This window comes from Onychostruthus taczanowskii, unplaced genomic scaffold (assembly GCF_017590055.1).
Source record: "Onychostruthus taczanowskii isolate IOZ18803 unplaced genomic scaffold, ASM1759005v1 scaffold106, whole genome shotgun sequence".
NCBI lineage: Eukaryota > Metazoa > Chordata > Aves > Passeriformes > Passeridae > Onychostruthus > Onychostruthus taczanowskii.
In genome coordinates this window covers 1,354,474-1,380,772 of record NW_024497186.1, presented here as the reverse complement: position 1 = coordinate 1,380,772, position 26,299 = coordinate 1,354,474, and the positions used below count along the sequence as shown (strand labels likewise).

Below are 26,299 nucleotides of genomic sequence, written 5' to 3'. Positions count from 1 at the left end.
TTAGTAACAAAACAAAAAAAAAATTCCAATTCTAGATGGTAATTTTGATGGTATTTTGTAAGGGTTTTCTAGACTCTATTAAGCCAATTAATTTTTTAATAGGAATTAAAGCCAACAGTGTCCACTTGGTAACAGAGTGGAACTCCAGCAGAGTTTGCCCCAGTCAGTGCAGGGTATCTCTTTAGTTTAAATAAGGCCATAATTTGAAGCTACATATTTAGTCAATGAATCATGGTGAAGCTAAAAAGGGAAAGCTAGCATTACAGCAAAATTGTTGAGGATGAACTGTATAATATCCCAGTTCATTGCATTTTCATGTGCATTTCCACTGCTGCATTCCTCAAAGGGAAAGATTCCAGCTTCTCCCACTGCCCACCAAGCAATTTTCAACACAAAAGTGGAAATGTACCACAGGTACTTGACCTCTGATATTCTTAAACACCAGAACTGCCACTGACCATCCCCGAAAGAGACCAATCTGTCTGGCTGAATTGAAAACATTTAGCAATTTCAAAAATATTCAGCTATTACCGACCTTGATTTCCAAGACAAGGAATTTCCAGCAAATCAGCCTAGAGACACCCTAAAGTTTCCACAATTAACTGTGCAATTAACAGGTAAGGCAATTAACAGGTAATGTAAAGATCCTCGTCCTACCTCATGTCATAAGGACACGTGCTGTTAATTGAGCATAATTGATTTTATTTTTTTTTTTCAGTATTCCAGGTATTTGTAGATTACCTGAAAATCACTTCAGGTTCTAGTCCCAATTCAATATTTTCCTTGATTCTAAAACATTCAGCTGGACTAAACAACTTTAGATCCTTCCTTTCCTTTAACTAAAAGCTCCTGGATTTTCTGCTCCAAAAGGAGGAGTTCTGAATGGGCCACACAAAAATTACAACACATTTGTTACTACTCTTTGCAATCAACCCTGCAGGGAAGTTACTGCCCCAGAGTGCCTGACAAAGGAGAAGCTGGGCTGCAATGCAGTGTAACACAGGAAAAAGTCAAAGAAATCACTTTTGTTACAGGCAGTTCCTTCTCAGTTACCTGCTCCTGGGGCCCTGATCCCAATCCCCACCCTAAACCAGCCCTGGTGCAGCCTCCACTTCCCCTGAATGACTCAAATGCACAATCTCACCTCAAAACACAGACATCTTATCAGGCTTTACAGTGATGTTAGATGATTTTACCTTATAAAAGTGTGATGTCACAGAGTTACAGATGAGAGCATGATTCAGAAAATGTGGCCCAGCTGAGGACTCAGGGCAAAGCAACTGAAAGGCTCAGAGGTAAAGAATGCAAGCCAAAAGAACTTTGGGGGCCATTCTACCACCTTTTGTAGTTTTCTTAATTTTTTCATTAACAGCACTACAGCTGTCAACAAAGGAAATAAAAGTTTCACTGCTCCAATGTTGCATTTACACTGATGAGAAATTTTTTGAAGAAACTTTAGGCTGAACTTCCGTGCGAACAGAATGCACACATGTCCAAAATAGCTTTAAAAACACTTTTATTCTTTAGTATCAATGGTCTTTACAGAAAAGGCAGATTTTTCTGGAATCTGCATTGAGTTTCAGTTGGTAATCAGAGACACACAACACAATAAAGCCTTGATAAAAGCAACTCCACAAGCCACGCTTAAGTCACTTGATACACCAAGAAAACACAATATTCTACAGACAAAACCTTTGAATTTTCATTTTGGGAAATAAAGACATTGCTATCCTTCCTATTAGAAAAATAAACCCTTATCAGCATCTCAGGCTTTGCTTCTCCTTGATATTAGCATAAACAGGCCTTGTTTCTTAGAAATGTGATAAACACCTTCAGCCTTCAAATTCCCAAAACAACACTGAGCGAAAACATTTTGTTGAATCAGAGTTTTTCACTCTTTTTCTTGACTGTTGAAATAGCCAATACTGTTGCATTTTTTAGGAATTCTTCCTTTTTAAAAGCCTAGGATATGCAAATCCTGCCCTTTGACCTTGTAGCTGAGGAAAGACCATATTTAGCCTCAGTGTGCATGTGAGTCAAACATGTTATTCATGCACAGGATTATTCAAGAGGTCTAATGTTTGAATCACTATGGGTCACAAAACTGCCTGCACAGAGTACTCCTTTCTAGGTGAACCTCCTTTAAATCTTTCATCAGCTGCATTTACTCTTCCTAAATTATTCAGTTCCTTGTGTGGTTTGGGTTCCACAGAAAAGCCCAGACCTGGGAGTCCTCCCACTGGGAATGGACAGTTTGTGCAGGCAGCTGTCACTGCAGGAGCTGCAACATTGAACTTGTGAAAAAGCTTTTTGTTGAGACAAACGTTCAAGCACAGTAACAAAAAAAAAACAAAAAAAAAAAAGAGCCCAAACTGTACAGTTCTACAAAACACTTTGCATTACTGCAGTAACACTCCCAAGCTTTATGTGAATAATTAAGGATTAAAGATTGAGGAAGTGGCCTCAGAGGCATCATCCTGAAAAGCACAAATGTAGGGCAGGCAGAAAACCCCATAGCAGTGTGAAGACAAAAAAAAAAAAAAAAGCCACAATGAGTCTTGGAGCTAATATGAATATGCATTAAATGCTCCCAAGCTGCTTCCCCTACATTACATGGATTTGTTCCTGACAAGATCCTGAGTTAAAAACACCCAGGGCTCACTAAAACTTGCTGGGTGTGACACCAACATCCTAAACCGGAATGCAAGGTTACCCCACGCTGTTACTTTAGGGCAAGTTCTCCAGCCCTGGATTCCAGCTAACAGGCCTGAAATCAAAGAGCTCCTAATTACCCATGACAAACTTATTTGCAAACAGCTTGGCAGACGCACCGATACCGATCCACCTCTAGGAGCACCGTGGGAGGATGCTGATGACATCTTTGAAAGGCTAATTGCATCTGCCAGGAGCTTGAGATCATCTCCAGCCCTTTGCTCCACTGCCACCCTTTTCCAGAAGGTGAAATCAAAGAATGCTGAGCTCGTTTGCATCCAAAGTGCTTCTCGCTCTTCACAAACGCGAATTGCAAATAAAGCTGAGCAAGAGTTTTGCCAAAATGTTTACAGAGTAACAGAAAATAAAGCTAAAATGATACTGGGAATTCATCTTCCACCAGGATCACACATACCTGTATCAGCCCGATGGCCAGAATTGTCCTGAGTCAGGATACTAGTCTGATACTTTTAGTCTAGAAACATGTAACAAAGGATGTTCCTAGCTTGCAAAAGTTTTACTTCCCAGAGATTGCAAAACTGAGCTTGCCAAAAAGACAGAGAGCACTATCGACATCCACACAGCAAGAGGATTCAAGTGGGCAATGACGGTCACCACGATAAAGCACGATCTCGGCACAGCAGCAGCACCAACTGTCAAGAGCTGCTCAAAAATAACACAAAGAAACCAAAGAACCCTGAGAGTTTTAACGAATTTTTTGAAAGATCGTGAGATATGTGTCTGAAAGATTACAGGCTGCTCATACCGAGAGTCAGAGACATCACAGAACACTGAAAAATCACAAGCAGGGGACGGAAAAAACCAGCAGCTGGAAGCATCACGGTGCCCCGCTCAGCGGGCAGGCTCTGCCCGAGACACGGGAGGCACAGCCGGAGTCAGACACTTCCCTTTCCCTGGGCACCGCCAGCCCCTCGGGCACGGCTGACACAAAGTCACTCAGCGCCTGCCCGTGCCCGGCACAGCCCCGGAGCCGGGCACAGCCCCCGGCCCCGGGCACACCCCAGCTCCTCACGGCGTCCCGGGGATCCGCTCCGGCCCCGAGCTCCTCAGGGCGGCTGCCCCGGCCTGAACTGACCCCCAGAGAGCCCCTCCGAGCCGACCCTCCCACGCTCCCCCACATCTGCCCCGAGGCGCCGACCCTCACAGATCCCCTCAGAGCCGACCCCCACACGCCCCCTCAGAGCTGCCCCGGCCGCCCACGGCGCTCGGTGCGAGACCCGGTCGCAGCGAGGCACGGCCAACCACAGCGCCGGGCAGCCCGTAGCGAAGGAGGGGGAGGTTTGCGGAGCAGGGGGAAGAGCAGCGCGGGGCCCGTTACCTGCGCCGGTGTCGAAGCGCGGCCGCCCGGCCCCGCCGCCGCCACAGGCCCCGCGCGCGCCACTTCCGGGTGGGGGGGGCAGACCTCTGGCTTTGGGGGGGGGGAGGGGGATCGGAGGGACCCGGGTTCGAGCTCCGAGCCCGCTTCTCGCCCCGCCGTGGGTGGGCGGCGGCAGCCAGGTGCTGTCTGTTTGTCTGTCTGAGCCAGCGAGGGTGGATTCTTGTCAAAACCGAAGAACTCCGGAGTGCTGCTTGGCCGGGGACGACCCCACCCGCTGCTGCGGGGCTGGTGGGGTGGCTGGTGCTCGGTGTGTCAGAGCACTGGGGCACAGTGGTTCACAGATCACAGAACTGCTTGGGTTGGAAGGGACCTCCGGAGATCACGCAGTCCTGTCTCCAGCTGGAGCAGATGACACAGGAACGCGTTTCTCCAGAGAAGGAAACTCCACATCCTCCCTGGGCAGCTGTTCCAGTCCTTGGCCACCCACAACCTAAAGAAATTCTTCCTCATGTCGAGGGGCTTGCCTTGTGTTTTAGTTTGTGCCCATTACTCTTTGTCCTGTCACTGGGCACCACTGAGCAGTAGCACCATCCTCTGGACACCCCTTGGAGCTATTTATATATTTATATAGGATTGACGGGATCCTCTCTCAGCTCTCTCTTCTCCAGACTAACCACGCCCAGCTCCCACAGTCTCTCCTCATCACAGAGATGCTCCGACTCATCATCATCTCTGTGGCCTCTGCTGGCTTCTCTCCAGTAGCCCCTTATCTTTGTTGTACTGAGGAGCCCAGAACAGACTTCTCCAGCTAAAGCTACCTCCTACCAAAGGCCTGAGACAAGGAGCACTTTTAGGTGCTAAGGGCCAGCCGTGCAGCAGGAGTAGCCAGCCCCTCCTTTATCTCTTTATTTAAACGCAGCGCAGCCCCCGGGGCTGAGCCCCTGCACCCGGGCTCGTTTCGTTCCTCCCCGCCGCCAGGGGGCGCGCTGCCACGCCCTCACCGCTCCCGCCTCGGCGCGCGCATGCGCGGTGATTCAAACGCGATGGCGGCTAGGGCCGCTCTGGGCTGAGGGGAAGCGACCCCTGCCCGGCCCCTCGCCCGCCCGCCGCTGCCTCGGCACGATGTCCTCGGAAGGGAACGCCACGGTGGCGGCCAAACCAACGCCTAAAGCTAAGCGGAAAGGTAGCGTGGGGTAAGGGCGGACCCGCGCTGGCTGAGGCGGGAGCCCGGCCTGGCCCGGCCCGGCCGAGGGGGAATCCGAGCTGAGGCGGGAAGCCCCGCGATGGGCCCGGCTGAGCTCTCTTTGCTCTCTTTCAGGAGGAAGAATCGTGCAGTCTCGCTACCTGCAGTACGATAAGAAACAGAGCAAGGAGGTGCCGAGAGTGCCGAGCTCAGGCGTCGCTCAGCGAAAGGCAGAAAAGGTGTGAGAGGCGGCTTGGACGTGTGGCAGCGAGGAAAAAAAAAAAAAAAAAAACAAAAAAAACCAAAAACAAACAAAACGGGGGGAAAGCGCCTCTGCTGGGGTTATGAGGGAGTTGTGGTGTGCTGCTAGGTGAGAGCTTGGGACTGTACTCAGGTGACTTGCAAAGCAGCAAGGTGCCCTGGGATTTAGTTGTGTATTGTCAGCATTTAAGTTGAAGGTAAGATTTTGCGGATTATGTTCTGTCTTAGCTGTTTCTTTATTTTCAGAATGCTTCGTCAAGTTCCTCTTCATCAAATAGTTCTCTGCCATCTTCTAGAATTAAAGCAAGATCGTTTGTCTCTCAGAAACACGAAACTTCTGCTAGTAGGTTTTTACCAGTTATTCTCTTGTATTTCCAGCCTGTGAAACTCTTAACAGCTCTAAGATATTGATGTTTTGTATTACTTGCATCACTGGCAGCTATTATTTGTATGCAAAGGAAATTAAGAAACTTGATGTGGGACTAAGACAAATCAGGTCCTGGCTCTGGAATGAAGTGGTTGGGTCTTTCCTGCCTTCTGCAAAAGGTTTTGAACAGTTCTTTTCCTATGCCCTCACCATTACTGTGCTTTTTTTATTTGATCTTTCTGTTAAACCAAATGTGACTGAAAATCTATCTGCAAAACTGTCCATTTTTATTTCTTTTGTTACTACCAATGGTTCCTGTCTGGTATTACTGATAGTCCTTGGTTGTCTCCACAAATATCCAGTTATTGAGACAAATTATTCCCTTGTTTTCTGTGAATTGGGACCTCAAAGGCTCTCACTTTATGGGGACGTTAGAGAGTGAGCTTTACCCATAATAATTTTCCATTCTGGCTGCAATTGTAGTTGGTAACTTTCTCTGGAGCTTCAAGAAAAATAAGTTTTTAAGGCTGTTTATGAGAAAACAGGTGCTCATTAGACATTGCTGGGAGGAGAAAGTGTTTCTGATGAGCTCAAGAGGGGCCTTGTCCAGGTGCAGTTCACAAGCCCGAGGTCTAAGGGGCATTTCTCAGGTCAGAGTGGGGTGTGAGGGGAGGGATGGAACCAGATCAGCTTCCCTGGGCTCTGCAGCCTGGAATTGTGAACTTGTGCTGAGCCTCCTGCTTCTAGTTCTAATTCTCCTAGTCTGACAACAGCTTCTTTCTGCAGGTGTGGACCTCAGCTCGTTGAATCAGGCTGCTTTGGAGAAGGGTGACTTGCAGTCCACTCTATTAGATGAAGGGAAAATGAAGCTACCAGACCTTGATATTTCTGTTATTAACGGTAAATTTCCATTCATGTGCCACTGTTGTACTCTTGTATGTTCACAAAAGGATTTTAAGCAGAGATACTAATACCTTTGGAGTTTAAATTAAGCTCTTGATTTGTGGTATCTTTTGTGGTATCTTTGGTATCTTTGTGGTATCTTTGGTATCTTTGTGGTATCTATCTTGTGGCTCTGTTTTTATTTAAAGTCAAAAAGTAAAGAAAAAAGTCAAAGATTAAAGGATAAAATACTCTTGAGTTTTTGTTCCTATAACAGGTGGGTGTCAGCCCTTCTGAAAAGTGGATCACATTTGTTTGTCACTTAAAGCTACGTGATCCATATCTGCTCCTGAGTATATCAGAGCCAGAAACAGAGCACAGATCTTTTTTACTGCTGCACACAATAATTTTGAAATGATCTCTGCCTTTAAAGAACCTGGTGGTCTATTGACCCACCCTATAGACCTTAACAGAAGAGCAGCACATGGACTTCCTTGTTGTGATACAGATAATAAAAGTGACTCCAAGAAGAGTTCTTATTCAGAATCTGCTTCAGAAGAAGATTCAGAGACACAGGAAATCAGAGAAGAGACTGATGAGGTGAGTCTCACTGCTGATATTGGTAAGGATATTTGATATTTATTTTGGAATGAAGATTTTCTGTTTGTCTTTAATCTGAATTACAGCTGAGGTCCTGGGAGGATCTAAAGCCTCCTTGCAGGAGTCAGTGCTGGCAGTGTTTGGTGTGTTGATCAGATACCTAGACACTGACCAGAGCTTTCCTTCTCTTGTGGCAAAGAATCTGTTCCAATTATTGCATCTCCTCAGGTGGATTCCTCTTGCGTTCCTGCCCATACTCTTTAATTTAAAGGTATCACATTACCTTTAAGTATTTCCTGGCATTTTTGTTCTGTGAACAAACACTGATTCAATCTAATATAAAGGGCTTTATTTGGAGATCTCATTCAGTGTAGCACTGGAACTTCAAATTCTCTACCAGAATTATGAAAATCTGCTGAAAATATTAGAAAAGACGGTGGGACAAATATTTGCGTTTAATTAACACGAGTGTATAAAAAACAAACTTCTGTCATTGAGCTGCTTGTTGGCAGTGATGATTCCAGGCATGAATTGGACTATTGGTAATTCATTTGGTAATTATTTTGACTACTGAAATGCCAATTGTTTAAGGACCAGACTTGATGTAGAATATTCTCTTCTTTTCTGCAGGAAAGTGATTCTTGTGATCTGATGGCAGAGCTGGAATCTGAGACACTACTTTTAACTTTCCTAAGAATAAAGGTGAGAGTTGGTCAAATATTTGATGTTTCAGATAGAACTTGATATTGAGGAATTGTTTAATTTCTTAAATGCTTCCTGACCTGTAAAAGTTGGATTATTGTGACTGTATATGTATATATATAATTTGTAAAACCATGAGCTATGACAACTCTTAGAGTGGATTCAGTGCCAGTTTACTAAGCTAGTGCTGGTTCGTAGGAATTGGGGGGGATGCAGAAGTTTTGGGAAAACTGAGTCTGTGTGGAGTTGAAGTTTGTGGCAGTGACTTTGTTCCCTCAGTGCTCTGTGTATTTTCCTTTACAAAAAGAAGCAGGGGTGGGGCAAGACTCTTGAGAGGGTCTTTAACCCTGATTTTGTTTGCTTACTGTGTGGGGTCTCCTCTTCATTAATTGAAACTCTTTGGTTTGGTCTGAGGCTTGCATTGCTTTAATTGTGAATATTTTTGGGATGTAATAGACAGAAAAAAAGATTGCCAAGATGGAGGAAAAAGCTGAAAAAAACTTGCTGAAGTTGTGTGAAGAGAAGCGGAGAGAACAGGAGAAGCTCTGGGAGCTGAAACGTGAAATTCTGCTCAAGGAGAGAGAGCAGAAGCTCAGTGAAACATTAGACAAACAGGTAAGTTTTAATTAATGCTTCTCTGATAGTTACACAAATTCATTTATGAAGTAGTCCTTTATCCAGGGGACATTTCTCTGTTTCTGTGGCCTGCAGGGGTACAATTTTATACATCTTAAAGGAAATAAATATCCCCTTCCTGTTGATGTCTGCAGCACCTTTGTCACTGTTGAGTTCCCTGGTGGACAGGCAGGAAGGAGAAGCTGGAGCTCTTGGGCAAGGGCAGAGATTGCAGTGGCTGCCAGGGGAGGGTCTGGGTGATGCCCAGGAGGTGAAAGTACCCAAAACCACACAACATCCCACACTTGGGCAACTCCAGTTATGGTCAGAGCTGAGATGCCCCCGCTTAGAGAGAAGTGAGCATCTTTATTTGCTTTGTTTGTATGTGTTAGCCACAAGTAGTTCTGTCCTCGTTGTAAGAACACAGGTTTCTAATGAATAATTAATGTTTCAATAATGAATTTTCAAAACTGAATCTCTTTGCTTTTTAACAAATACACATTGCAGAAATTGAACAAGGCTTTTGGAGAACACACTTGTTAATTACAGACAAAGGATCTGATATAAAACCTTATGCTGTGTTGCCAATATCTCTGAGCTACAGGAACAAGAGAACTGGTACTGAGGACAGAGAGGAAAACATAATCAACAGTTTGATAGGATTATTGTACCACAGACTTCTTGAATTCCTCTGTCAATAAGCATTTCAGAGTGGTATTTGGTTTTATCATAAAGTATTTTTTGTATTGAGCCAGGTGTGTAATTACAGAAGATGTGCTTTTGGAGAGGTGTTGTTCAGTGTGTCTCTTTCAGATAGAAGTGCTGTCTCCCCTCGTTGCTGTCTGTGAACAGTTTAAAGAGCAGTACAAAAGCTTTGCAGCTTCCCTGGATGCTACGAGACACGAATTGCCCATAAAGAGCATCCACATAGAAGGAGATAAGCAAACCTACCTTGGTATGAAAATTTGATTTCTCAGATTTGTTTTCAGTTGTAGTGGGTTTATGCTAAAAAAGCTTCTCACATTGTTGCTGCTGCATCTGCCACTGGAGGAACTTTGTGTGCTCTGAGAGCCTGTGTGGACACTGGGCTGCAGCAGTAATCACATGTTGTGCTGTGTGTAATTCTTACCTCTGCTTAACCACTTTACTACACAGTTTTTTATCTTGCAGCAGAGAAGAAAAGAACTTTTAAAGTTAGCTCAGTCTTCATATACACCTTCTTTAGCAGATTTTTATGTATTTTAACTGTATGCATGGCATTCCTCCCCCTTTCTTTTTCCTACTGTATAAACAAGTTGTAAGAATCCTCTGATCTTTCTTGTTTCTGTGTTTGAGGGACACAGTCACCTGGGCAGACTTGCTCATGTTTCTTGCAAAACTGGAGCTTAAATTATTATTGTGTGCTGTCTTGATCAAGAGAATATTCAATAAATCAGTACATGCATTTTGTATTGAAGTCTGGACAAAAAGTTTCATTTTTGAACCACTGGTCTGCAAAAAACAAGATTCTTAAATAATTTACAGTAATCTTACACTTTAAAACAAATGCAAAATATTTATTGAAGAACTTGGAATTCTTGTGAGAAGACTAGAAGTGAATAGGTGAATTTTTTTTTTGTTGTTTGTGAATGTCAAAGGAAATGTCTGAATAAATTTCATGGAGGGGTTACATGCCAACAGCAATACATGAAACTGGCCAGGGAAATTTGGATATCTAAAATTTGGTTTTTTTCATATATTTATCTTAAAAATCTGTGACATACTCTAAAAGAGAGCTTGATGAGCAATTTTAATAGCCTGTTGCTGGTGCTAGTCACAACAGTGAAAAATAATTAGGCTTTCACAGTTTCATGGTGTTTTTGTGAAAGCTGAATAATATTTTTTTTGTAGTCTAGTTCACCTGTCTCTGGGTTACTCCAGCTGGAAATATCTTGTATTAACTGGTGCCATTCTCATTTTTAATAATACCTCTAACTTTTCATCTTGCAGATGAACTGGGAAAGCAATTAATGATCACACAGGAGCTTCTGACAGAAGTTATGCCAAACCACTCAGAGGATAGTGCAAAAGCACTTGGTGCACTGAAGGAGATTCAAGAAGTGTCTCAGCAGCTGAGTAAAGGGCTTCAAAGGTATCACAACAATTGGGTGGAAAGACTTGTTGACTAAACATTTGGATGGAAATCTATATCCCTTGCCAGAATATATCCAGAGCTCAGACTGGAGGAGGGCTGTCTGGGGGTTTGGTAGCACTAAGTGTAATTCTCTTTGTAGCAGTCTGTGCCCTGCCTGCAGTCACAGTGGGGTGTTTGGGGTTGGGTTTGTACTCCAGGTGAACCACCTCAGTGTGCCATTCTCTGACACTTCAGCTGAGAATTTCACTGAGCAAGAACAGACTTGGCAAGTTTAGGTATGTAGGAGTGGAGAAACCCAGGAGACAGAAAAGTGAGCTGCAACTGTCCTAAATAACAACCCTGCAAATGTGTCATCCTTGAGAAGGCACAAGGAGCAACAGAGAAGGGTTTTCTCCTCAACTATTGTGACAACAAATACAAAGCATCCCTGGGAGGATGAGGAAGAGATAAAACATGACTAATGTCCTTCCCTTCCTTCCCTGCCCCAGAAGAGATTGGAGTTAAAATCTTTGAAGATTAATAGACCATTAAGCCACTCATCCCCCCCTCTTGCAAACTGCCCCATCTCTCCTCCTAGTTCTTGCTTTTGAGAAGAAAATTCACATTTTACATTTGTTTTCTTCTGGTGGGGCCAGAGTAGGAGAAAAATGCAGCTGTCCAGGCATGTAATCTTAGGGCTAAAGCGGAGTTATTGTCCTTCGGTGTCACTGATTTAGCTTCATGTGTTCCAGGAGCTTCACAGATGTGCAGAACCTGTCCTTTGAAGCCAGTAAAGAAGTTTCTCTGCATAACCAATACGTGTGTGAAGAGAAGCATGGAGTAGATGTTGTGAAACGCTGGTATTTCAACTGACTTTCTGTATTGTTTTACTACTGGGTAGGTACTAACTCAAAGCCAGCAGACTTTTTATCCTTTTACTTCTGATGTGGACATACAACTTGCCCAGTTTTTCAGTGAAGTGAGCAGCAGGGCTGCTCACTGATACAGGAATTGGAGAGTTGTTCTGCAGGCTGTCCCACAGGGAGACAGCGCCGCTCGCTTTTAATGGGGATTTCTGTGACAGGTTTTCCATCCCTTTCTGCCCTGACAGTGCTGAAAGGTAAATGATAAAAAGTGCTATTCCTGGCAAATCTGACCTGTGTGGGAGTTACAGCTTGAGCATTGGCTGCTCACTGAACAACTTCTGCAGGAACTCTGATTTGTCCCCTATTTCTGGATGTGCTGGGTGGGTATAAAGCACTTGCTTGGAAGGAGCCTGGTCACTTTAAACAAGTGAGAAGTTTTGGTAACTTCTCATTTCTTCTTCATTGTCTAATTGCCTTGTAAATAAATTATTGAAATTACAAATGCTTTTGTATAAACCTGACTCCTCTTTAAGGATTTTATTGTTTTTATTAATAAAGTCTATTCTCCACTGCTCTGTCAGTAGCCTTCAAGTTTGAATATGTTCACTGATCTCCTACAGCAGCTTTTGTTTCCATCTGGCCTTCCTTAGGGCTCATACTGCACAGTCCAGTGATGCACTTGTACACACCAAGTGCTCCCAGTGCTCAGCCATGAGCACCCCAAGTGCTGAGGCCAAAGGATTGGGAATGGGGAAAGAAACCACAAACCTGATCACTGAGTGCATGTGCTGTGCTAGGAACATCCAAGCCACATCTGGCATGTTTCTTCAACATCCTTTCCTTTTCTCTACATGGAATGCATTTTTCTCTGGAAGATGTGCTGTATCCTGTATTTTGTAACCTGTGGAACCTCATTCTGTGATGGTTTTTCACACTTGTAGCTTAAGCTGCGTCTGTAAGGCTTTTTATCCTACTGAGATACCTGGAGTATTATCCTTGCACCCCTTCAGGTGCTGTTCAGGCTTTATTCCTGGCACTACTAAAGGTCTAACTAGATTCTTGTCTCCTTTTGTTAAAACTCAGGAGTAAATTAAGTAACTGGATCAGTAGATGTGCCACACCCAAAAACCAAATTGTTCAGACCCTCCTTGCATACAATCTGGGTGTAATTTTTTTAGCAGTAGCTTCTCTGTGAACCACTGTTATTTCAGGATATCCATCTGCTATTTCTTTTTCCTCACGATCTGCACCTGGCAGTTCACCTGTGTGGCTGCAGTCCAGCACATCAGCAGTGTGGGTGGGTGCAGCTGCATCAATCTTGGGCAGGAGCATGAGCTGCATCCATGAATTTGGCCACTGGATGGGGAACTTTGCCCACCAAAATCAGCTTGGCTGAAAATATTTGGGCTGGTTAGTTCTGCTGGATTGAGATGTGGGTAGAAAGGCTCCAACATGATGAAACTGGTTTGGATTATTGCTGAGCTGTGTGTCCTCACACCTTTAACCTGTTTATGATCAGTGTGTCAATTCCAAGACTGAAAGCTGGGAAGGGTCCTCTTAAATATGAGAGAGGATGGATGAAATTGAAATCAATATTGTAGTGTCTTGATTATAATGTCTCTGCACAGGCATATCAGAATGTCTTTCCTGGGATTCCTTAATGGTACACCTCACTGATGGTCTGAAAAAGTATTTTTCTTTTAAGAAATACCTTTAAATTAAACCCATCCTTTGCAGTCAAGCGACTTTCTGCCCTTGAGGTACTATTGGATGCGTATACCTACACCCAAACGTTACTTAAGCAACAGCCAGCAACGCAAATTTTCCCTCTGCAAAGCAGTGGAATGTTGCTGGTTGTCCCCCCGGGGAGGTGCTTGCTGTGAGCACAATTAAAGGCTGTAAATCTTGCGGGGGCAGCAGTTCAGCCCCGCTGCTGCAGGCGGCACTCGCTGCACTCCTCATCCTCCCACGAGGCAAAGGGGAGTCCTGGGGCTGAAGCCAAACTGCTGCTACACAACAATTCTGTGCCCGGGGATGTGCACTCATTGTTTCAGAAGAATCAGAGGCATGAATTTCAGCATTCTGGCCATTCTTTAAACTGAACACTTGTGTAATTCTTTGTACGAATGGTACAACAAGTGTTAGCTAAAGCAGCTCGGCCTCTCCAGGAAAGGGTTTTAAACTAGTTTGAACTGAGACTTCTTGATTTTCATGAATGTTCTTTCTAAGTGGCCCTGTTTTGGCTCTTTGCAGAAGTGTTTTAGGCTCCTCCACCTTGAAATACTGCAGAATATTCCACAGAATTGGCTGCTGTCATTTAGCACTGTACAAACAACAACAAAGAACTGCAGAATCACTGGAGCAGGAGCTAAACAGATGTGACACCACTTATTTTGTGTTTTCCACTTATTTTCTGACAATGTCACATGCTCTAAATCGGTTGGAATCCTAAACAAATTAAGGGCTCTTTTTATTCAGGTTATGTGTCTTTTTTCTCCCTCCGTGGAATTAATAATGTTCTCCCTACTGTAACTTCTATCAATGTAGATTTAGTTTTGTTTTGTTTGAACTTGTGCAGTACTTATTACCTATTTATTCATCTTTTAGGCCAGAAGTTCTTCTTGACCAGTTGTTAACATTCCTGTGTGTTAAGGTGCTTTTTTGGGGGAAGGGATTTTTTTTTCTTCCTCCAAAAACTGAAAGCATTTGTGAATTGAGCCAGGTGGGTGACAGCCTGAGAGGAAGGGGGAGCCAAGAAATGGAAGTATTCATCCCTTGCAAAACCCTTGGTTGTTTAAGAAGAGATTGGCAAAGCTTTTGGGCTGGGTTTGCCCTGCAGCTTGCCCTGCCTGGGTGCTGTGGTCACATTCTCCTCAGTGCCAGACCCTGACCACGAGCTCGGGAGGGCTGAGTCAAGGCATTTTTTGCTGTAATTCCTGTGCTCCCTGCAATGGGGGCTCTGGGGTCAAGGTGAGGCAGGGTCCCTCCTGCCCGGGGTGGAGCTGCAGCTCTGGAAACCCCTGAGGTTCCTTTGTCACCTCTCCACACCCCAAATCCTCAACTCTTTGTTCACACGAGCTGCAAACGGAGCTGAGCCTGTGCTCATCAACAGCAAAGCAGCTCATGACCCCAGCAGATGTTTTTGCATTTTAGGCTAATGAGAACTTATTGGATTACTGCAGTCTTCCCTGCCTCGGAGTAAATACCACTTTGTTGGAGATCCGGAAATTCATCCTGAATATGATAAACAAACTGCTGGCTGGGCTGGGATTGCCAGGACATGAAAAGAGCTCCAGAGCGGCAGAAGATCTAACAGCTCTGAAATGCACCACTGAGCCACACCAATTAAGAGCATTTCCAGTGATTATGTGAGCATTCCTGTTCAACTCACAGAAATTATTTTAGGTTGTTTCTTCCGCTGTATTTGTGTGTGGTCTGTACAGCAAGCACGAGGTTTGCAGAGTGGGCTCAAATGCCTCTGATCAGTTTCTTTGTGTGATAATGTATATGCAAAAACTTGAATTTCCTGCTAATTTAAGATCTTAAATTTTCTATGTTATGGTTGCCCCTTCAGATGTAACTAATTTTTTAATTTATATAGACAATGTATGTTTGGAGATTGCCTGTAGGATATAAAAATTTTATTCCTTTGTTTAGTATCTCTTGCACATGGGAGGTGGCTCTACTGTTCAGTCAGACTACACACAAATTGTATTTCACCAGTCATGTAGGAGCTGAGAAGAGAATTGGGAAATTATTTCTGACTAAACATTTGAATGACAGTCCCTTCTGATAAGCACAGTGCTCTTCCTTCTAAATCATTCAAAATCCTCCATTTGAATGCTTTGCTAGTATTATTTCCTTCACTTTGTCAGGAATTAAAATGTTATATTACTGTGAAAGATCAGACTCTCCTGCTCTATAGATGAATAATAACCATTTTTGACAGAACTATTTAATAATTATGTTCTCAATATCATTATCCTGTTATATGCTACTTAGATTACAGTCTTAGTTGAAGAGTGCTCTTTAATTATCCTTTCCTTATAATTTTTTCTAGAGATGTTTGTATTCCTGTGGGGGCAGGATCAGTCTGGTTTCTGCCAGTCTGTCTGGACTGATGTAGTCTCTGTAAAACCATTTTCCTCAGTGCTGGGGAGGTGCAGGAGTGTGGCAAAGCCTGGGACACTTTGCAGTTATCAGTTTCTGCTTTTGCTATCTCTGTCTGTCACAGAAACACGAAGGGAGAACAAAACTCAGAGTTAAAGAATAGGTGTGGCTTTTTTACCTTGAATATAATGCTGTAAAAATTAACTAAGGCCTTGTTCTTGTCTGGTGCTGTGTAATGACTGAGATTAATGTTTTTCCATTGGGAAAGGGGGAGAAATTATTCTGGAAATTGATGACTTTTTTATTTTTCACCCACCTTCTACTGAAATCTAGTGTGTGCAGGACTTAACACAAAACTCAATGATTAATACCCTTGGGTTTAGTACAGTATCTTTTATGCACCATTTACCTGTATTAAAATCTTGAAGCAAGTGAGAATTACCTTTTACACCTTTGGATCTGATCATCTGAGTGACAAGTTAGTGACACCACTCATGCTGAGGCAGTTAGCAAGGGCTGATTATTGATGGCATGGTCCTACCACTGTTTCCTGGGAGTTGTCTGACTGAGTTCAATCTGGCAGTTGAGGTGGGGGGGAAAAGCAGAAGGATTCCCAGCTGTGAGTGGCAGTACTTGGAAATTATTCTTTTTTGCTTGACAAATCGCTGTCTGATAATTTTCACGTTGCACAGCTTTTTTATGAGGTATTTGGGACATGGGGGAGGATTCCTTCTCCTGCAGAGTTAATGATGGGAAGTGACCAGGGTGTGAATTACAACCAATACAGATGTATTCACACCTTGTTCCCTAAACCCCTGTCCCTCCCTCACCTTTCTGCCACCAGCATGGCCAACACCAATCCCCCACATGCTCTCAAGTGCCTGAGATTCCTGAGACTTTATGAGGAGCAGAATTACGTTTTCTGTAAACGAAATAAAAATCTGAGCTATGCACAGTGCAAGCGGGTGGGTGAATATGGCCCATAGATCTGACTGATGAATAGTTTTTATACATGAGCAGTTCTTACAGAACTTCCTTTTAACTCCTAACCATTACCAGATGTGGGTTGCAGGCGGCTGCTGGAATTCCAACACCTGTTGCATCACACTGAATGGGATTCATTTTGGCAAGCACAGAAAATTCCATTTCAGTAAGTAAATAGTTTGAAATTATGTCTAAAGCCTCCTTTTTTTTTTTTTTTTTCAGACCAAGTTGATTCCAGCCTTATTTACAGGATTGCACATACCTTCATAATTAGAAGATGGTTTGCAGTCTTCAGAGGTTGTAATTGCCTGAGATTTCTTGTAGTCAGCAAATATCAAATGGAAAATCTTCAGTTTAGGAGAAATCTCCCCTTTAAAAGAATGAGCAATTCGAAAGGGTTGTATTCCACATAAGGGTGATTTCTATCTGTGCTTTTTGAGGTGTAGAAATACACATTTGTGTGTTACTCTGAAGGTGATGGAGCTCCATTTTAGAACTGCACTTTGCTGCCTTCATCAATCCGTTGCTGAATCCCGTTGCTTGTTCAAAGTCCTTACCCAGAGCTTTTTCAAAGCTCTTTCCTGTGGTTGGCAGGATGGTGTTTAGTGGCATTTTGTGGGTTTTTTGGTACATTCCCCATAGATTTCATGTACGAGTCTATAATGAGCCGTTTATGGTTTGCTCTGGAAAGATATGGATTGAGTGTAGAGGTAATTAATGAATTCATATTTTTGAAAGCATGATGCTGTTTCAGCCCAAACATACCTGATCTCTGCCATGCCATGGGAACAGCAAAGGTGCTTCATTTTCATTTTGCCTCATTTAATCTTTAAACAAAGGATCCCAACGTCCCCTGAAGTGTCATCCTGGGGAGAGGCTGGATCAGTAATGCTGCTCTGCAGACAGGGAATCACTGAGGCAGGCAGGGTTCTGTGTTTGTAGCTGAGAATAGGAAGAAACTGGAAAACAATTTGGAGTTACTAGATTTTTTTCTTTGCTTGTTTCATTTTGTCTCAAAAAAAAAATCCCCAAACAAGCAAACAAACAAAACCTAAACCATTCCACTTTAATGTACTTTCTAATAAGTTGCTTCTCTTAGTTCCTAGCTCACCATTTCTTTAGGAAGTGACCCCTGTCCTTCCAGAGTCTTATCTTGTCTAATTTGTCAAAAAGGGTTTGTTCTTTTTCTAGGTTTGTTCTGCCTCTCCACAAAAATGAGACAGTGCTGGTTCAGGATCGATTTAAATAGAAAAATGTAGCCACATCTCACAGTCTTAGCCATTATTCAAGATAATCTGAATTTATCAAAAAGCTATTGAGTTATTGACTTTACTTTTAAGAGAAGTCATCAAAATAAGCGTCAGTTTCACACAACATAAAAAGCTAAGCACTATTTGTGTGTGTAAGCCAGGTGTATTGGGGGGAAAATGTTATTCAAACTACCTACACTGAGGGTTTTCATTTATTGCTGGGGCAGGAATTCCCCTCTGAAGCCCTGGTGTGCCTGGGTTTTCTCCGGCAGGGATCAGAGGAATCATTCCTTGATATCTCTGTGTAGAGGGAGACGGCATTTTTTCTGTCACCTCGGCTCTCTGCTGTCGCCTTGGGTTTGCATTTCCCGGTTTGTGAGCTCTGCTCTTGGGCTGCAGCTCTTCCTCAGGCTGGTGCAGTGACGGCTCCCTCTCTCCTGTCCCAAACCCCTGGAACGGCGGGACAGAGGGATGGAGAGGGACAGATCAGGGCCTAGGGACCGAGGAGGATGGAAGAGCATCAGTGCTGGCACCGGATTTTGGGTTGGAAAGCGGCTCCCGGGCAGGGCTGCGTGGAGTCCCTGAGCGCACAGAGCTCAGTTACCGGGCCGGGACCGTGCCGGGGCTGCCATGCCCCGCTCCTGTTCCTCCTCGGTTTCCGCAGCTCTCCCATCTGCGGCGCTCAGGAGGAAGGCGAGGAGCCCGAGCAGCGCTCCCGGGGCTGTTGGGGCTCGGGCGGCGCTGCCGGGGCGGGCGGAGGTGCGGAGCGGCCGGGGCCGGGCTCAGCGCACCTGGGGCCGGGCGGGGCGCGGCCCCCTCCCCTTGTCCCCTCCCCGGTGGCGCTGTCAGGAGCGGGCGGGGAGCCGCAGACAAAGAGCCGGGGCCGGAGCCGAGCGGGCACCGGGGCCAGGAGGGGGCGGCCCGGGGGCGGGGACGCGGCGGGGGGGCGGCGGCCAGAGGCACCGGGGAGCCGAGCCCGGGCGCGGGGCGGCGGAGCCTCGGGCTGCGCTCGCCGGGAACAAAAGGCTCCTGCTGCCCGCGCACCGCGCCGTGGCCCGGGCTCCCCGGCACCATGTCCGGCTGCGAGCCCCGCCGCGCCCGGGCGCTGCTGCTGCTGCTCGCCCTCTGCAGCCTGAGCGCTGCCCAGCCCCGCCAGCGCCAGTAAGTACCGGGGACTCCGCGGCAGCATCCCTGCGCAGGGCGGCGCGGGGAGAAGCGGCTCTGCCCGGCCACGGCTCCGGGGGGGCTCCGCGGCCGCGGAACAAAGCGCGCGGAGCGGCCGGAGGGGTCGCGGGCGGAGCGCGGGGAGAGGGGACGGCCGGACAGAGCTCCCGTGCGATACCTGCCTCCGGCGGCTGCGGGAGCGGAGCTTTTCTCTGCCAGCACTTATTTAAGGAATCCGCCTGCTGCGGGTGGTTGAAGGTAGCGCTGCGCGCTCCTGAGCAGCGTGTGAAGATTTTTTTTTTATTTTTTTTTTCTTTGTGGGAAAGATCAGCCGAGGAGAAAGTGCGGGGAAAGTTCTCCGACTGTTAGGAACTGAATCCGCAGCTCTTTTCCAGCATGTTTAGGTTAATTTTGATTAAGGTTTGCTTTGTTCTTTATCCCTGGCTTATTATAGCCCGACAGCATCGTGAATAGCTGCATTAACTGAGTGCCATGCAGAACTTATTCTCACTTGCTTTCTAGAAAATATTTCACGTCCTGCCAAGTTTTGGTGTAACCTGACAGAGCTGTTAGTTAAGCGTGCTTAAAGGATCTGTCCAGTCCCTGTCAAGTTAACTCTTTGATTGCCAAATTCAATATTTAATTTTCAAATGCCACTTATTAAGTGATTTAAATAGTTGTATCAAGGGACTGATAATTCAGAAAGAGTTTCAGCAATTCGGAACAATGTGAGTACATGTGCTTCACATATGGCACTGCAGTGCTGGGCTCATGACAGTTTAAATCTGATCATTTCATCCTGAATGCAGCTGGTACTCTTTCTCCCTCTGCAGCTAAATCAGCTATCTCTCTTACCAAGGATTTGCAGGCTCACTAGTAACTTTTTATTGTTATTTATTGCCATTCTGATGAATTTTCAAACCTGGCAGCCATAAGGTTTTGAATCTGCAAGTACCCCGTGCAATTTAACTCAAATGCCACAGAGTTCTGAACTTCCTTTGGGGGTAATGGGATCTCCATGGCAATGAGGCCTGCTGAGAGAGGAACATGGGCTTGGAATTTGATAAAAGATTACTTGGGGGCTGTAAAACACCATCATCCTCATCCCAAAGTGATAATTAATCATGAGCTAAAGCAACCTGACTCATGGGACTGTAGAAAGGCACGGGCTGAGAAATTTGGCTTGAAAAGGCATCTGAGGAATTGCCTAGCGTTTAAAAAAATCCTTTTGGGTAGGGAAAAACCCCGGAAAGGTGTGTCATGAAGAGAATATAAATGTGTTGCTTCCAGCCCAGTGCATCAAAGAGCTCAGAGCCTGCAATGCTTTTAGCTGACAAGTTCATGGCACGGTGCCATTCAGAGAGGAGTGGTGCAGATTCCATTCAGAAACTCTCACATTGCAGCATCTATGGGAGGTCGTTTTGGGTGGCTTTAAAGCTCTCTGCGTGCCTCCTAAAATAATGCCTTTTGTAAACTTGCAGGATCTAATTGTTTGAACAAGAATGTGGTAGCAGAGCTGGAATTCGAGCTCAGTTTTGTAGCTGCAGTTTCTGGGCTGCTTCTGTATGAACTGCAAGGTCAGGTGTGTTACATGCCTCGAGCCTGACATTTAGAAAGCTCCAAAAATCACCTCTGAATCCCTTCACTTCTCTTATGTGAAGCTGAACTATGAAAATGGAGCCATATGATTGAATTTAAAATATCAAAATTGTTTCAAAGAAAGCATTGGCTATGAAGCTCTATGAGAGGTTCAGGAACCTCCTTACTCCTTCATGAACTTTAACTCTTATGATTAACTGGTTGGACGTTTAGTTTGTTACATATAGTAGATAAATGAATGGGGTTTCATTCATTTATTCACTTTAATATGAATTTATTATTATAGATCCAACAAACATGGATAATATTACTGGTTTTATTTAAATCCTAAGGATTTGCAAGCCATTTGTAGCCACTTAGGCTCTGTTTGTTCATTTATACAATTAGATACAGGCTTAGATAATTATACATTAGATTGTATTTATACATTAGATACAGGCTTAGATAATTATACATTAGATTTTATTTAAATATTAGATACAGGCTTATACTGCTGATGACAACAAATGTGACCCTACAGGGGCAAATACATCACAGAGTATTTGTTCTTTTCCTTTTGCTACAGAAGTGTCTCACAAGTGAAGGTAACACTCTTGTGGCTGTGTCTTGACTGACCACTTCCAATTGTGCTCCTCAGGGGTTACTTGATTGCAGCACCTTCTGTTTTCCGCTCTGGGGTGGAGGAAGCCATAAGTGTGACCATCTTCAACTCTGTCAAGGAGACCACGGTGCAGATCCAGCTGGTGGTCAAAGGAGAGACGGTGTCACGGAGCCACGGAACAGTCCTGGGTGAGCTCCTGCTCTGACAACTGACTGATGAGCTGAGGTGCTCTGGGAGCACCCTGGTATCTCCTAAAGGATTGCTTTAGGTGATAATGGAATCAAACTAATTGATGCTGCTGCACCTTCTCAGTTGATTGTGCTAATGTGGTTTTAATCTCAAACACTTTGATAACCAAGACAACCAGAGACCCAATGTAACTGATATTACAGAGTTTTATAGTGATTATATTTCCTTTTGATGCCTGAATATTTATCAGTGAGGGGCTATATAAGAAAAAAGATAAGTTTATTTTAAAGACAAAAGAAAACCTACATCATCATCAATTTCTTCTCTCCAAGAGGAGTGCTGGGAACACAGTCCCTATCTTTAGGACTGGGTGTTGCTGAGAGAGGTGGTAATGTTTGTATAGTTGGACAAGTCTTTAAAATCCAAGCCAGATACCTCTGTCCTGTGAGTAAAAGCAATGTGATCTGATAACATCCAACTTAACACTGGGTGAATTTACACTGGTGAAAGTGAAGTCCAGTAGCCCTGTGGTACCACTGTCAGTAGTGGTGGAAGCTGGAGTGTAGTCAAGGCAATCAGGCTCTTTAACCCTCATGTTTTAACCCTTCTGTATGTCAAAACTGGGAGTTTTATGAAAGCCATTCCATTTCTTGGAACAGATTGTCTCTGGTTGTGTCCTCCCCTTGATGTCTTTGAAAGTGGCTGACAATTGCAAAGCAATTCAAAGGGAGTGATGCTGTCACATGTGGACAGCAAATGCTCCACAGAACTCCTAGGTACGACTGTATGCAGCAATACAAACAGATCCCATGAGTGTTTGTTTTGGGAATTGTTTCAGTCCCAAAAGAGGCCAGGTCCTTTTTAGAGCAAAGCAAATCAGCAGGCACAGGCTGCCCTGTGCTGGAGCCTCAGCCTTGGGGGTGCTCTCCAATCACAGAGCACTCTGCAGTTTACACTGGGAAAAAGCTGTCAATAAAAGTGGACCAGGTTTATTTTGGGGAGCTCTACTGGGTCTGACTTAACCTGAAAACTGTTTTACACAGTGCAGGAAAATTATTTCAGGTGAAATCACAACAAAGGGAGCAGCTCTCTGGTGTGGGGTCCTCCTTCACTCAACTGCAAAGATCTAAAATCATGGTGCCTTACCTTGAGAATAATTCTTGCTCTCTCTCTCTCTTATATTTTAGAAAAAGGAACAATTAAGTTGAAGGTGAGTGTCAATTATTTTAAGATGGTTTTGGTGAACATGTAAGGAACTTTCTTCAGCCACATCAAACATTGCTCTCTGGCACAAATAAATGCCACATTCTGGGGCACACACTGAGGAGGACACAGCCTCCACCAGAGGAGAAGTGGAGAGTGAAAACAACAAAGCCCAACTCATCACAGCTCACCTTTACACCACTAAAGAAAATCCGTGGCTCGTGCCTCCACATAAATTTCTGTGTTGGGGTTATTTGATAAGAATGGCAGTACAGAATTCTGTGTGGGGGTTATGACTTCAAATGTTGGCAAAATGGAGCTGGACTAGAAGAACAAGCCCTTAAAAGTGTTGGGTTTTTTAACTTAGGACTTAATTTGGCATGTTAAAGGGGGGTGGTGGAACAAAATATTCAATTGTGATCTGCACCTGGAATGGTATCAGATTTTTTACTTTGCCACTTTTAATCTGAAGTAATTTTAAAGTACTTATTTCTCTGAGCAGCTGGCTGAACATGTTCATGCATGCACTTTTTGTTTTGGGGACTTTTTTGTGTTGCTCATTGGGGTTCTTCCCTCTGTTGGCAGAGCTGTGGGTTGGTTTCCCCACTTCTGTACTGGGAGTCTCATGTGTAGATCAACCATCAGTCTGCTTGAGTGATAAAGGGCAGAAGAGAATTTCCTGCCATGCTTTCAGCATGAATTTACCTCCTTTGAAGTTTATATATTGTAGAAAACCTAGTAGAAGAGAATTTCCTGCCATGCTTTCAGCATGAATTTACCTCCTTTGTTTATATATTGTAGAAAACCTAGTGTGTCCTTAATATTCCTTTCACTGCTAACACAGATTTACACCAAAATGCAGCAGGTGCCTCTTCTTGCTCACTTCAGTGTCAGTTACATTCCCCAAAAGCTCAGAGGTTTTTCTGTGTGTTCCTCACCCCTTGGTGTGTTTTAGGTGCCTTCAGGGCTTCGTGGACAAGCACACCTGAAGGTTTGGGGCAACAGGCACCTGGCAGAGGAAGGGTACATTTTCCACAACTACACCACAGTCACCATCGACAGCAAGGGCTCCTCAGTGTTCATCCAGACTGACAAACCTGTCTACAAACCCAAGCAGAAAGGTAAAATCATCTTGGACAATTTGCCAGATGCTAGGGCTGCTTTCAAGGGGAGTTTTAAGATGAGCTCTTCTGTTCAGTCTCAGCTCTGGTGACTGATAAATTCCCTTTTTTCCGTTTTTAGTGTTGATAAATCTCTTCATGGTGACTTCTGACCTGAGGCCAGTCAATGACAGGGTAAAGAAAACTGTTTTCTTTCACACTGTGCAATATGATGGAATACTTGGTAGCCTGCATTTTATTCAAATGTACACTTATGCAGAAACAGAACTGGATTTTTAAGCTGTTTGGGCATAGCTGGTGACAGCTTGTTTTATTTGTAATTCAGCTTTTTTCACTTGGTCATATTCCTATTGGAGGAGAATACAAACTTTTGGAGTGCTGGCAAATGAGAGGCAGATCTGCCAGATCAGAGACAAGAATTTTTCAGAGACTTGCCCCTTATTTAGGTAGTGCACAGATATGTAAATTATCACTTTTCCAGATAGATCTCTGAATTAAATGTGTGTTTCTCAGGCTACTCTTAGCAAAGATGTTCAAACTCTGTCCCTTTGGGTCTGACACCTTGCTTATGTTGACTCAACACAAAAAAAAGCAGAAAAGTTGTTTCATAAAGCCTTTTATTTTTCTTCTTTCTTTCAGATTGAAGCTTATGTGGTGGTGAGTATCTATGTGCCCATCTAGCACATGTCCTGTAGTGGTACAAGGTTTGTGTAGCATTTAAAGGAACAAATTTGTGCTTTTTCTGTTCATTGTGGCCATTCCCACCCCTAACCAATGCAATTTTCTATCCCTGTGCCTCTATGTGATCTCTGTGCTTTGGTTTTTTGCTATCACCAGCAAATATCCTTGTTTTCTACTTCAGTTTCAGAAGTTCATTCCCATTTTTCAGCCTGAGAAGAACTGGCTTGATTCACTGGGATTTATAACTGTGACAGCCTCACTCCCTCTCCCCTCTTTTCAATGTCCCCCACTCCAATCCTTCATGTGCTGGGCTGGCAGAGCAGGGCCACCCTCATCCCTGCACCCAAACAGGGATAGTGGAGAGTAGAAATTCATGGAAAGGAAAGGGTTCTCCTGTCTTCTTCCTTATGAGGTGAATGAGAGGTTCCCTCTGTGTTAGGGGATTTTTGGGGTTTTTATGGCGGGTTGTTTTTTTGTTTCTTTTTTTTTTTGTTTGGTGGGAGGGTTTTTTTTTTTTTTTTTTTGTTTGGTTGGTTTGTTTTTTGTGGGTTTTTGTTGGTTGTTTTGTTTTGGGGGGTTATTTTTTGTTGTTTTTTAATATTTTACGTGTCAGAAAGCAGAAGGATTCACTCTTTTTGAAGATTTAATGCTGACAAAACCAGCAGGATTCATTTCATCTGGGTTTTTTTCATCCAGAATTTGTCTTTCTGCTTGTACAGCTCCTTTAGGAATGAGGTCAGTTCATCCCATCCAGGACTGGTGTCTTAAGGCAGGGGAAAGATCTGCTTGACAGCATTTATTTGTGTGCATTGCTTACAGGAGCAGAGCTCTTAAATAACTCCAGAAAACAAATACCCTTGGTGTAAGGTATTTTTGGGACAGTTTTGACAGGTATTGGTTGCATTTGAGCTGTCAGTGAGGTGTGTTACAAAAGGAAGTTCTTTGTTGCAAACTGAGTTAAATGCATGAGTGATGTTTTTTTTCTCACCCCTCAACCTCCCTGCAGGATCCTCGGGGCTCTCGGATGATAGAATGGAAGAACTTGAAGCCATTTTGTTGTGGTAAGTTCCAGATTATTAATTTTTTTCCTCTGTATAGTGTGATTTGCCTTTGCTTCTGCTTCCACTGAGTCTGTTCAGTAAGGCTTGGCAGGGGCTGGAGAGTGGCAGAGTTCACAGAGTGTTGTTTCCCTTTTCAGGCATTGTCAATATGACTTTTCCCCTGTCTGATCAGCCAGTGTTTGGGGAATGGCTCATCTTTGCTGAGATGCAGGGGCACACTTACAACAAATCCTTTGAGGTGCAGAAATATGGTGAGTTGACCCTAACCCAGGTGCATTTGGAGGAAGAGAACACTGTGAAATGTTTCACTTGAGATGAAACACTGCATTTAAAATGCCATGAGGAAAAATTCCTTAGAGCCATGTATTTCAGGGATGCAGGCACTACTAACTGGGAGCTTTGCTGAGGTCACCTTGCCAAGGTGGTTTTGGTTTGTTGCTGTTGTTGATCTCTGGGAATGCAGTGGGAAAAGGGCTGCTCCTCTGGAAATGCAGTGGAAAGGCTGCTCTGGTCCCAAAATCTCAGATTCCATCCAGGTAGGAATGCTCGGCTCCTCCCCTGGGCAGAGCATCTCCCCATGGGATGCTGGAATTTGATCAGCCATGCAGGGACACTCACTGGCCATGAACAGAAGATAATTAATAATTAATGGCCCACGAACAGAAGAGATCTCCTGGAGGAAGGATTGGGTGTGGA

General features: G+C 44.3%; 3 protein-coding genes across 12 annotated transcripts in view; 2 read left to right on the top strand and 1 right to left on the bottom strand.

The window, feature by feature from the left end:
- MYO9B (myosin IXB) overlaps positions 1–4,112 on the bottom strand; it is a 43,279-nt gene extending 39,167 nt beyond the window's left edge. For all 9 annotated transcript variants that reach the window (XM_041415870.1, XM_041415887.1, XM_041415879.1 and 6 more), the window contains exon 1: positions 4,052–4,112. The gene's annotated coding sequence lies outside the window, so the exon portion shown is untranslated. The remainder of the gene's footprint in view (positions 1–4,051) is intronic.
- Positions 4,113–5,081: 969 nt separating this feature from the next.
- On the top strand, positions 5,082–12,204 carry HAUS8 (HAUS augmin like complex subunit 8). Of its 2 annotated transcripts, none has more exons than XM_041416837.1 (10): positions 5,082–5,234; positions 5,370–5,473; positions 5,742–5,838; positions 6,649–6,762; positions 7,253–7,344; positions 7,975–8,046; positions 8,503–8,661; positions 9,475–9,616; positions 10,651–10,792; positions 11,527–12,204. In XM_041416837.1, exons 1-10 carry the CDS (start codon positions 5,174–5,176, stop codon positions 11,645–11,647), a joined length of 1,104 nt encoding a protein of 367 aa, XP_041272771.1. In that variant the 5' UTR covers positions 5,082–5,173; the 3' UTR covers positions 11,648–12,204. The 2 variants fall into 2 exon arrangements, with proteins under 2 accessions (XP_041272771.1, XP_041272762.1); XM_041416828.1 differs by having other exon boundaries at positions 7,178–7,344.
- Positions 12,205–19,025: 6,821 nt separating this feature from the next.
- CPAMD8 (C3 and PZP like alpha-2-macroglobulin domain containing 8) overlaps positions 19,026–26,299 on the top strand; it is a 55,189-nt gene continuing 47,915 nt past the window's right edge. The window contains exons 1-8 of the mRNA XM_041416814.1: positions 19,026–19,145; positions 21,385–21,536; positions 22,725–22,747; positions 23,696–23,861; positions 23,983–24,035; positions 24,501–24,518; positions 25,549–25,603; positions 25,741–25,854. Coding sequence (XP_041272748.1) covers positions 19,057–19,145; positions 21,385–21,536; positions 22,725–22,747; positions 23,696–23,861; positions 23,983–24,035; positions 24,501–24,518; positions 25,549–25,603; positions 25,741–25,854 — 670 coding nt within the window. The 5' untranslated portion in view covers positions 19,026–19,056. The remainder of the gene's footprint in view (positions 19,146–21,384; positions 21,537–22,724; positions 22,748–23,695; positions 23,862–23,982; positions 24,036–24,500; positions 24,519–25,548; positions 25,604–25,740; positions 25,855–26,299) is intronic.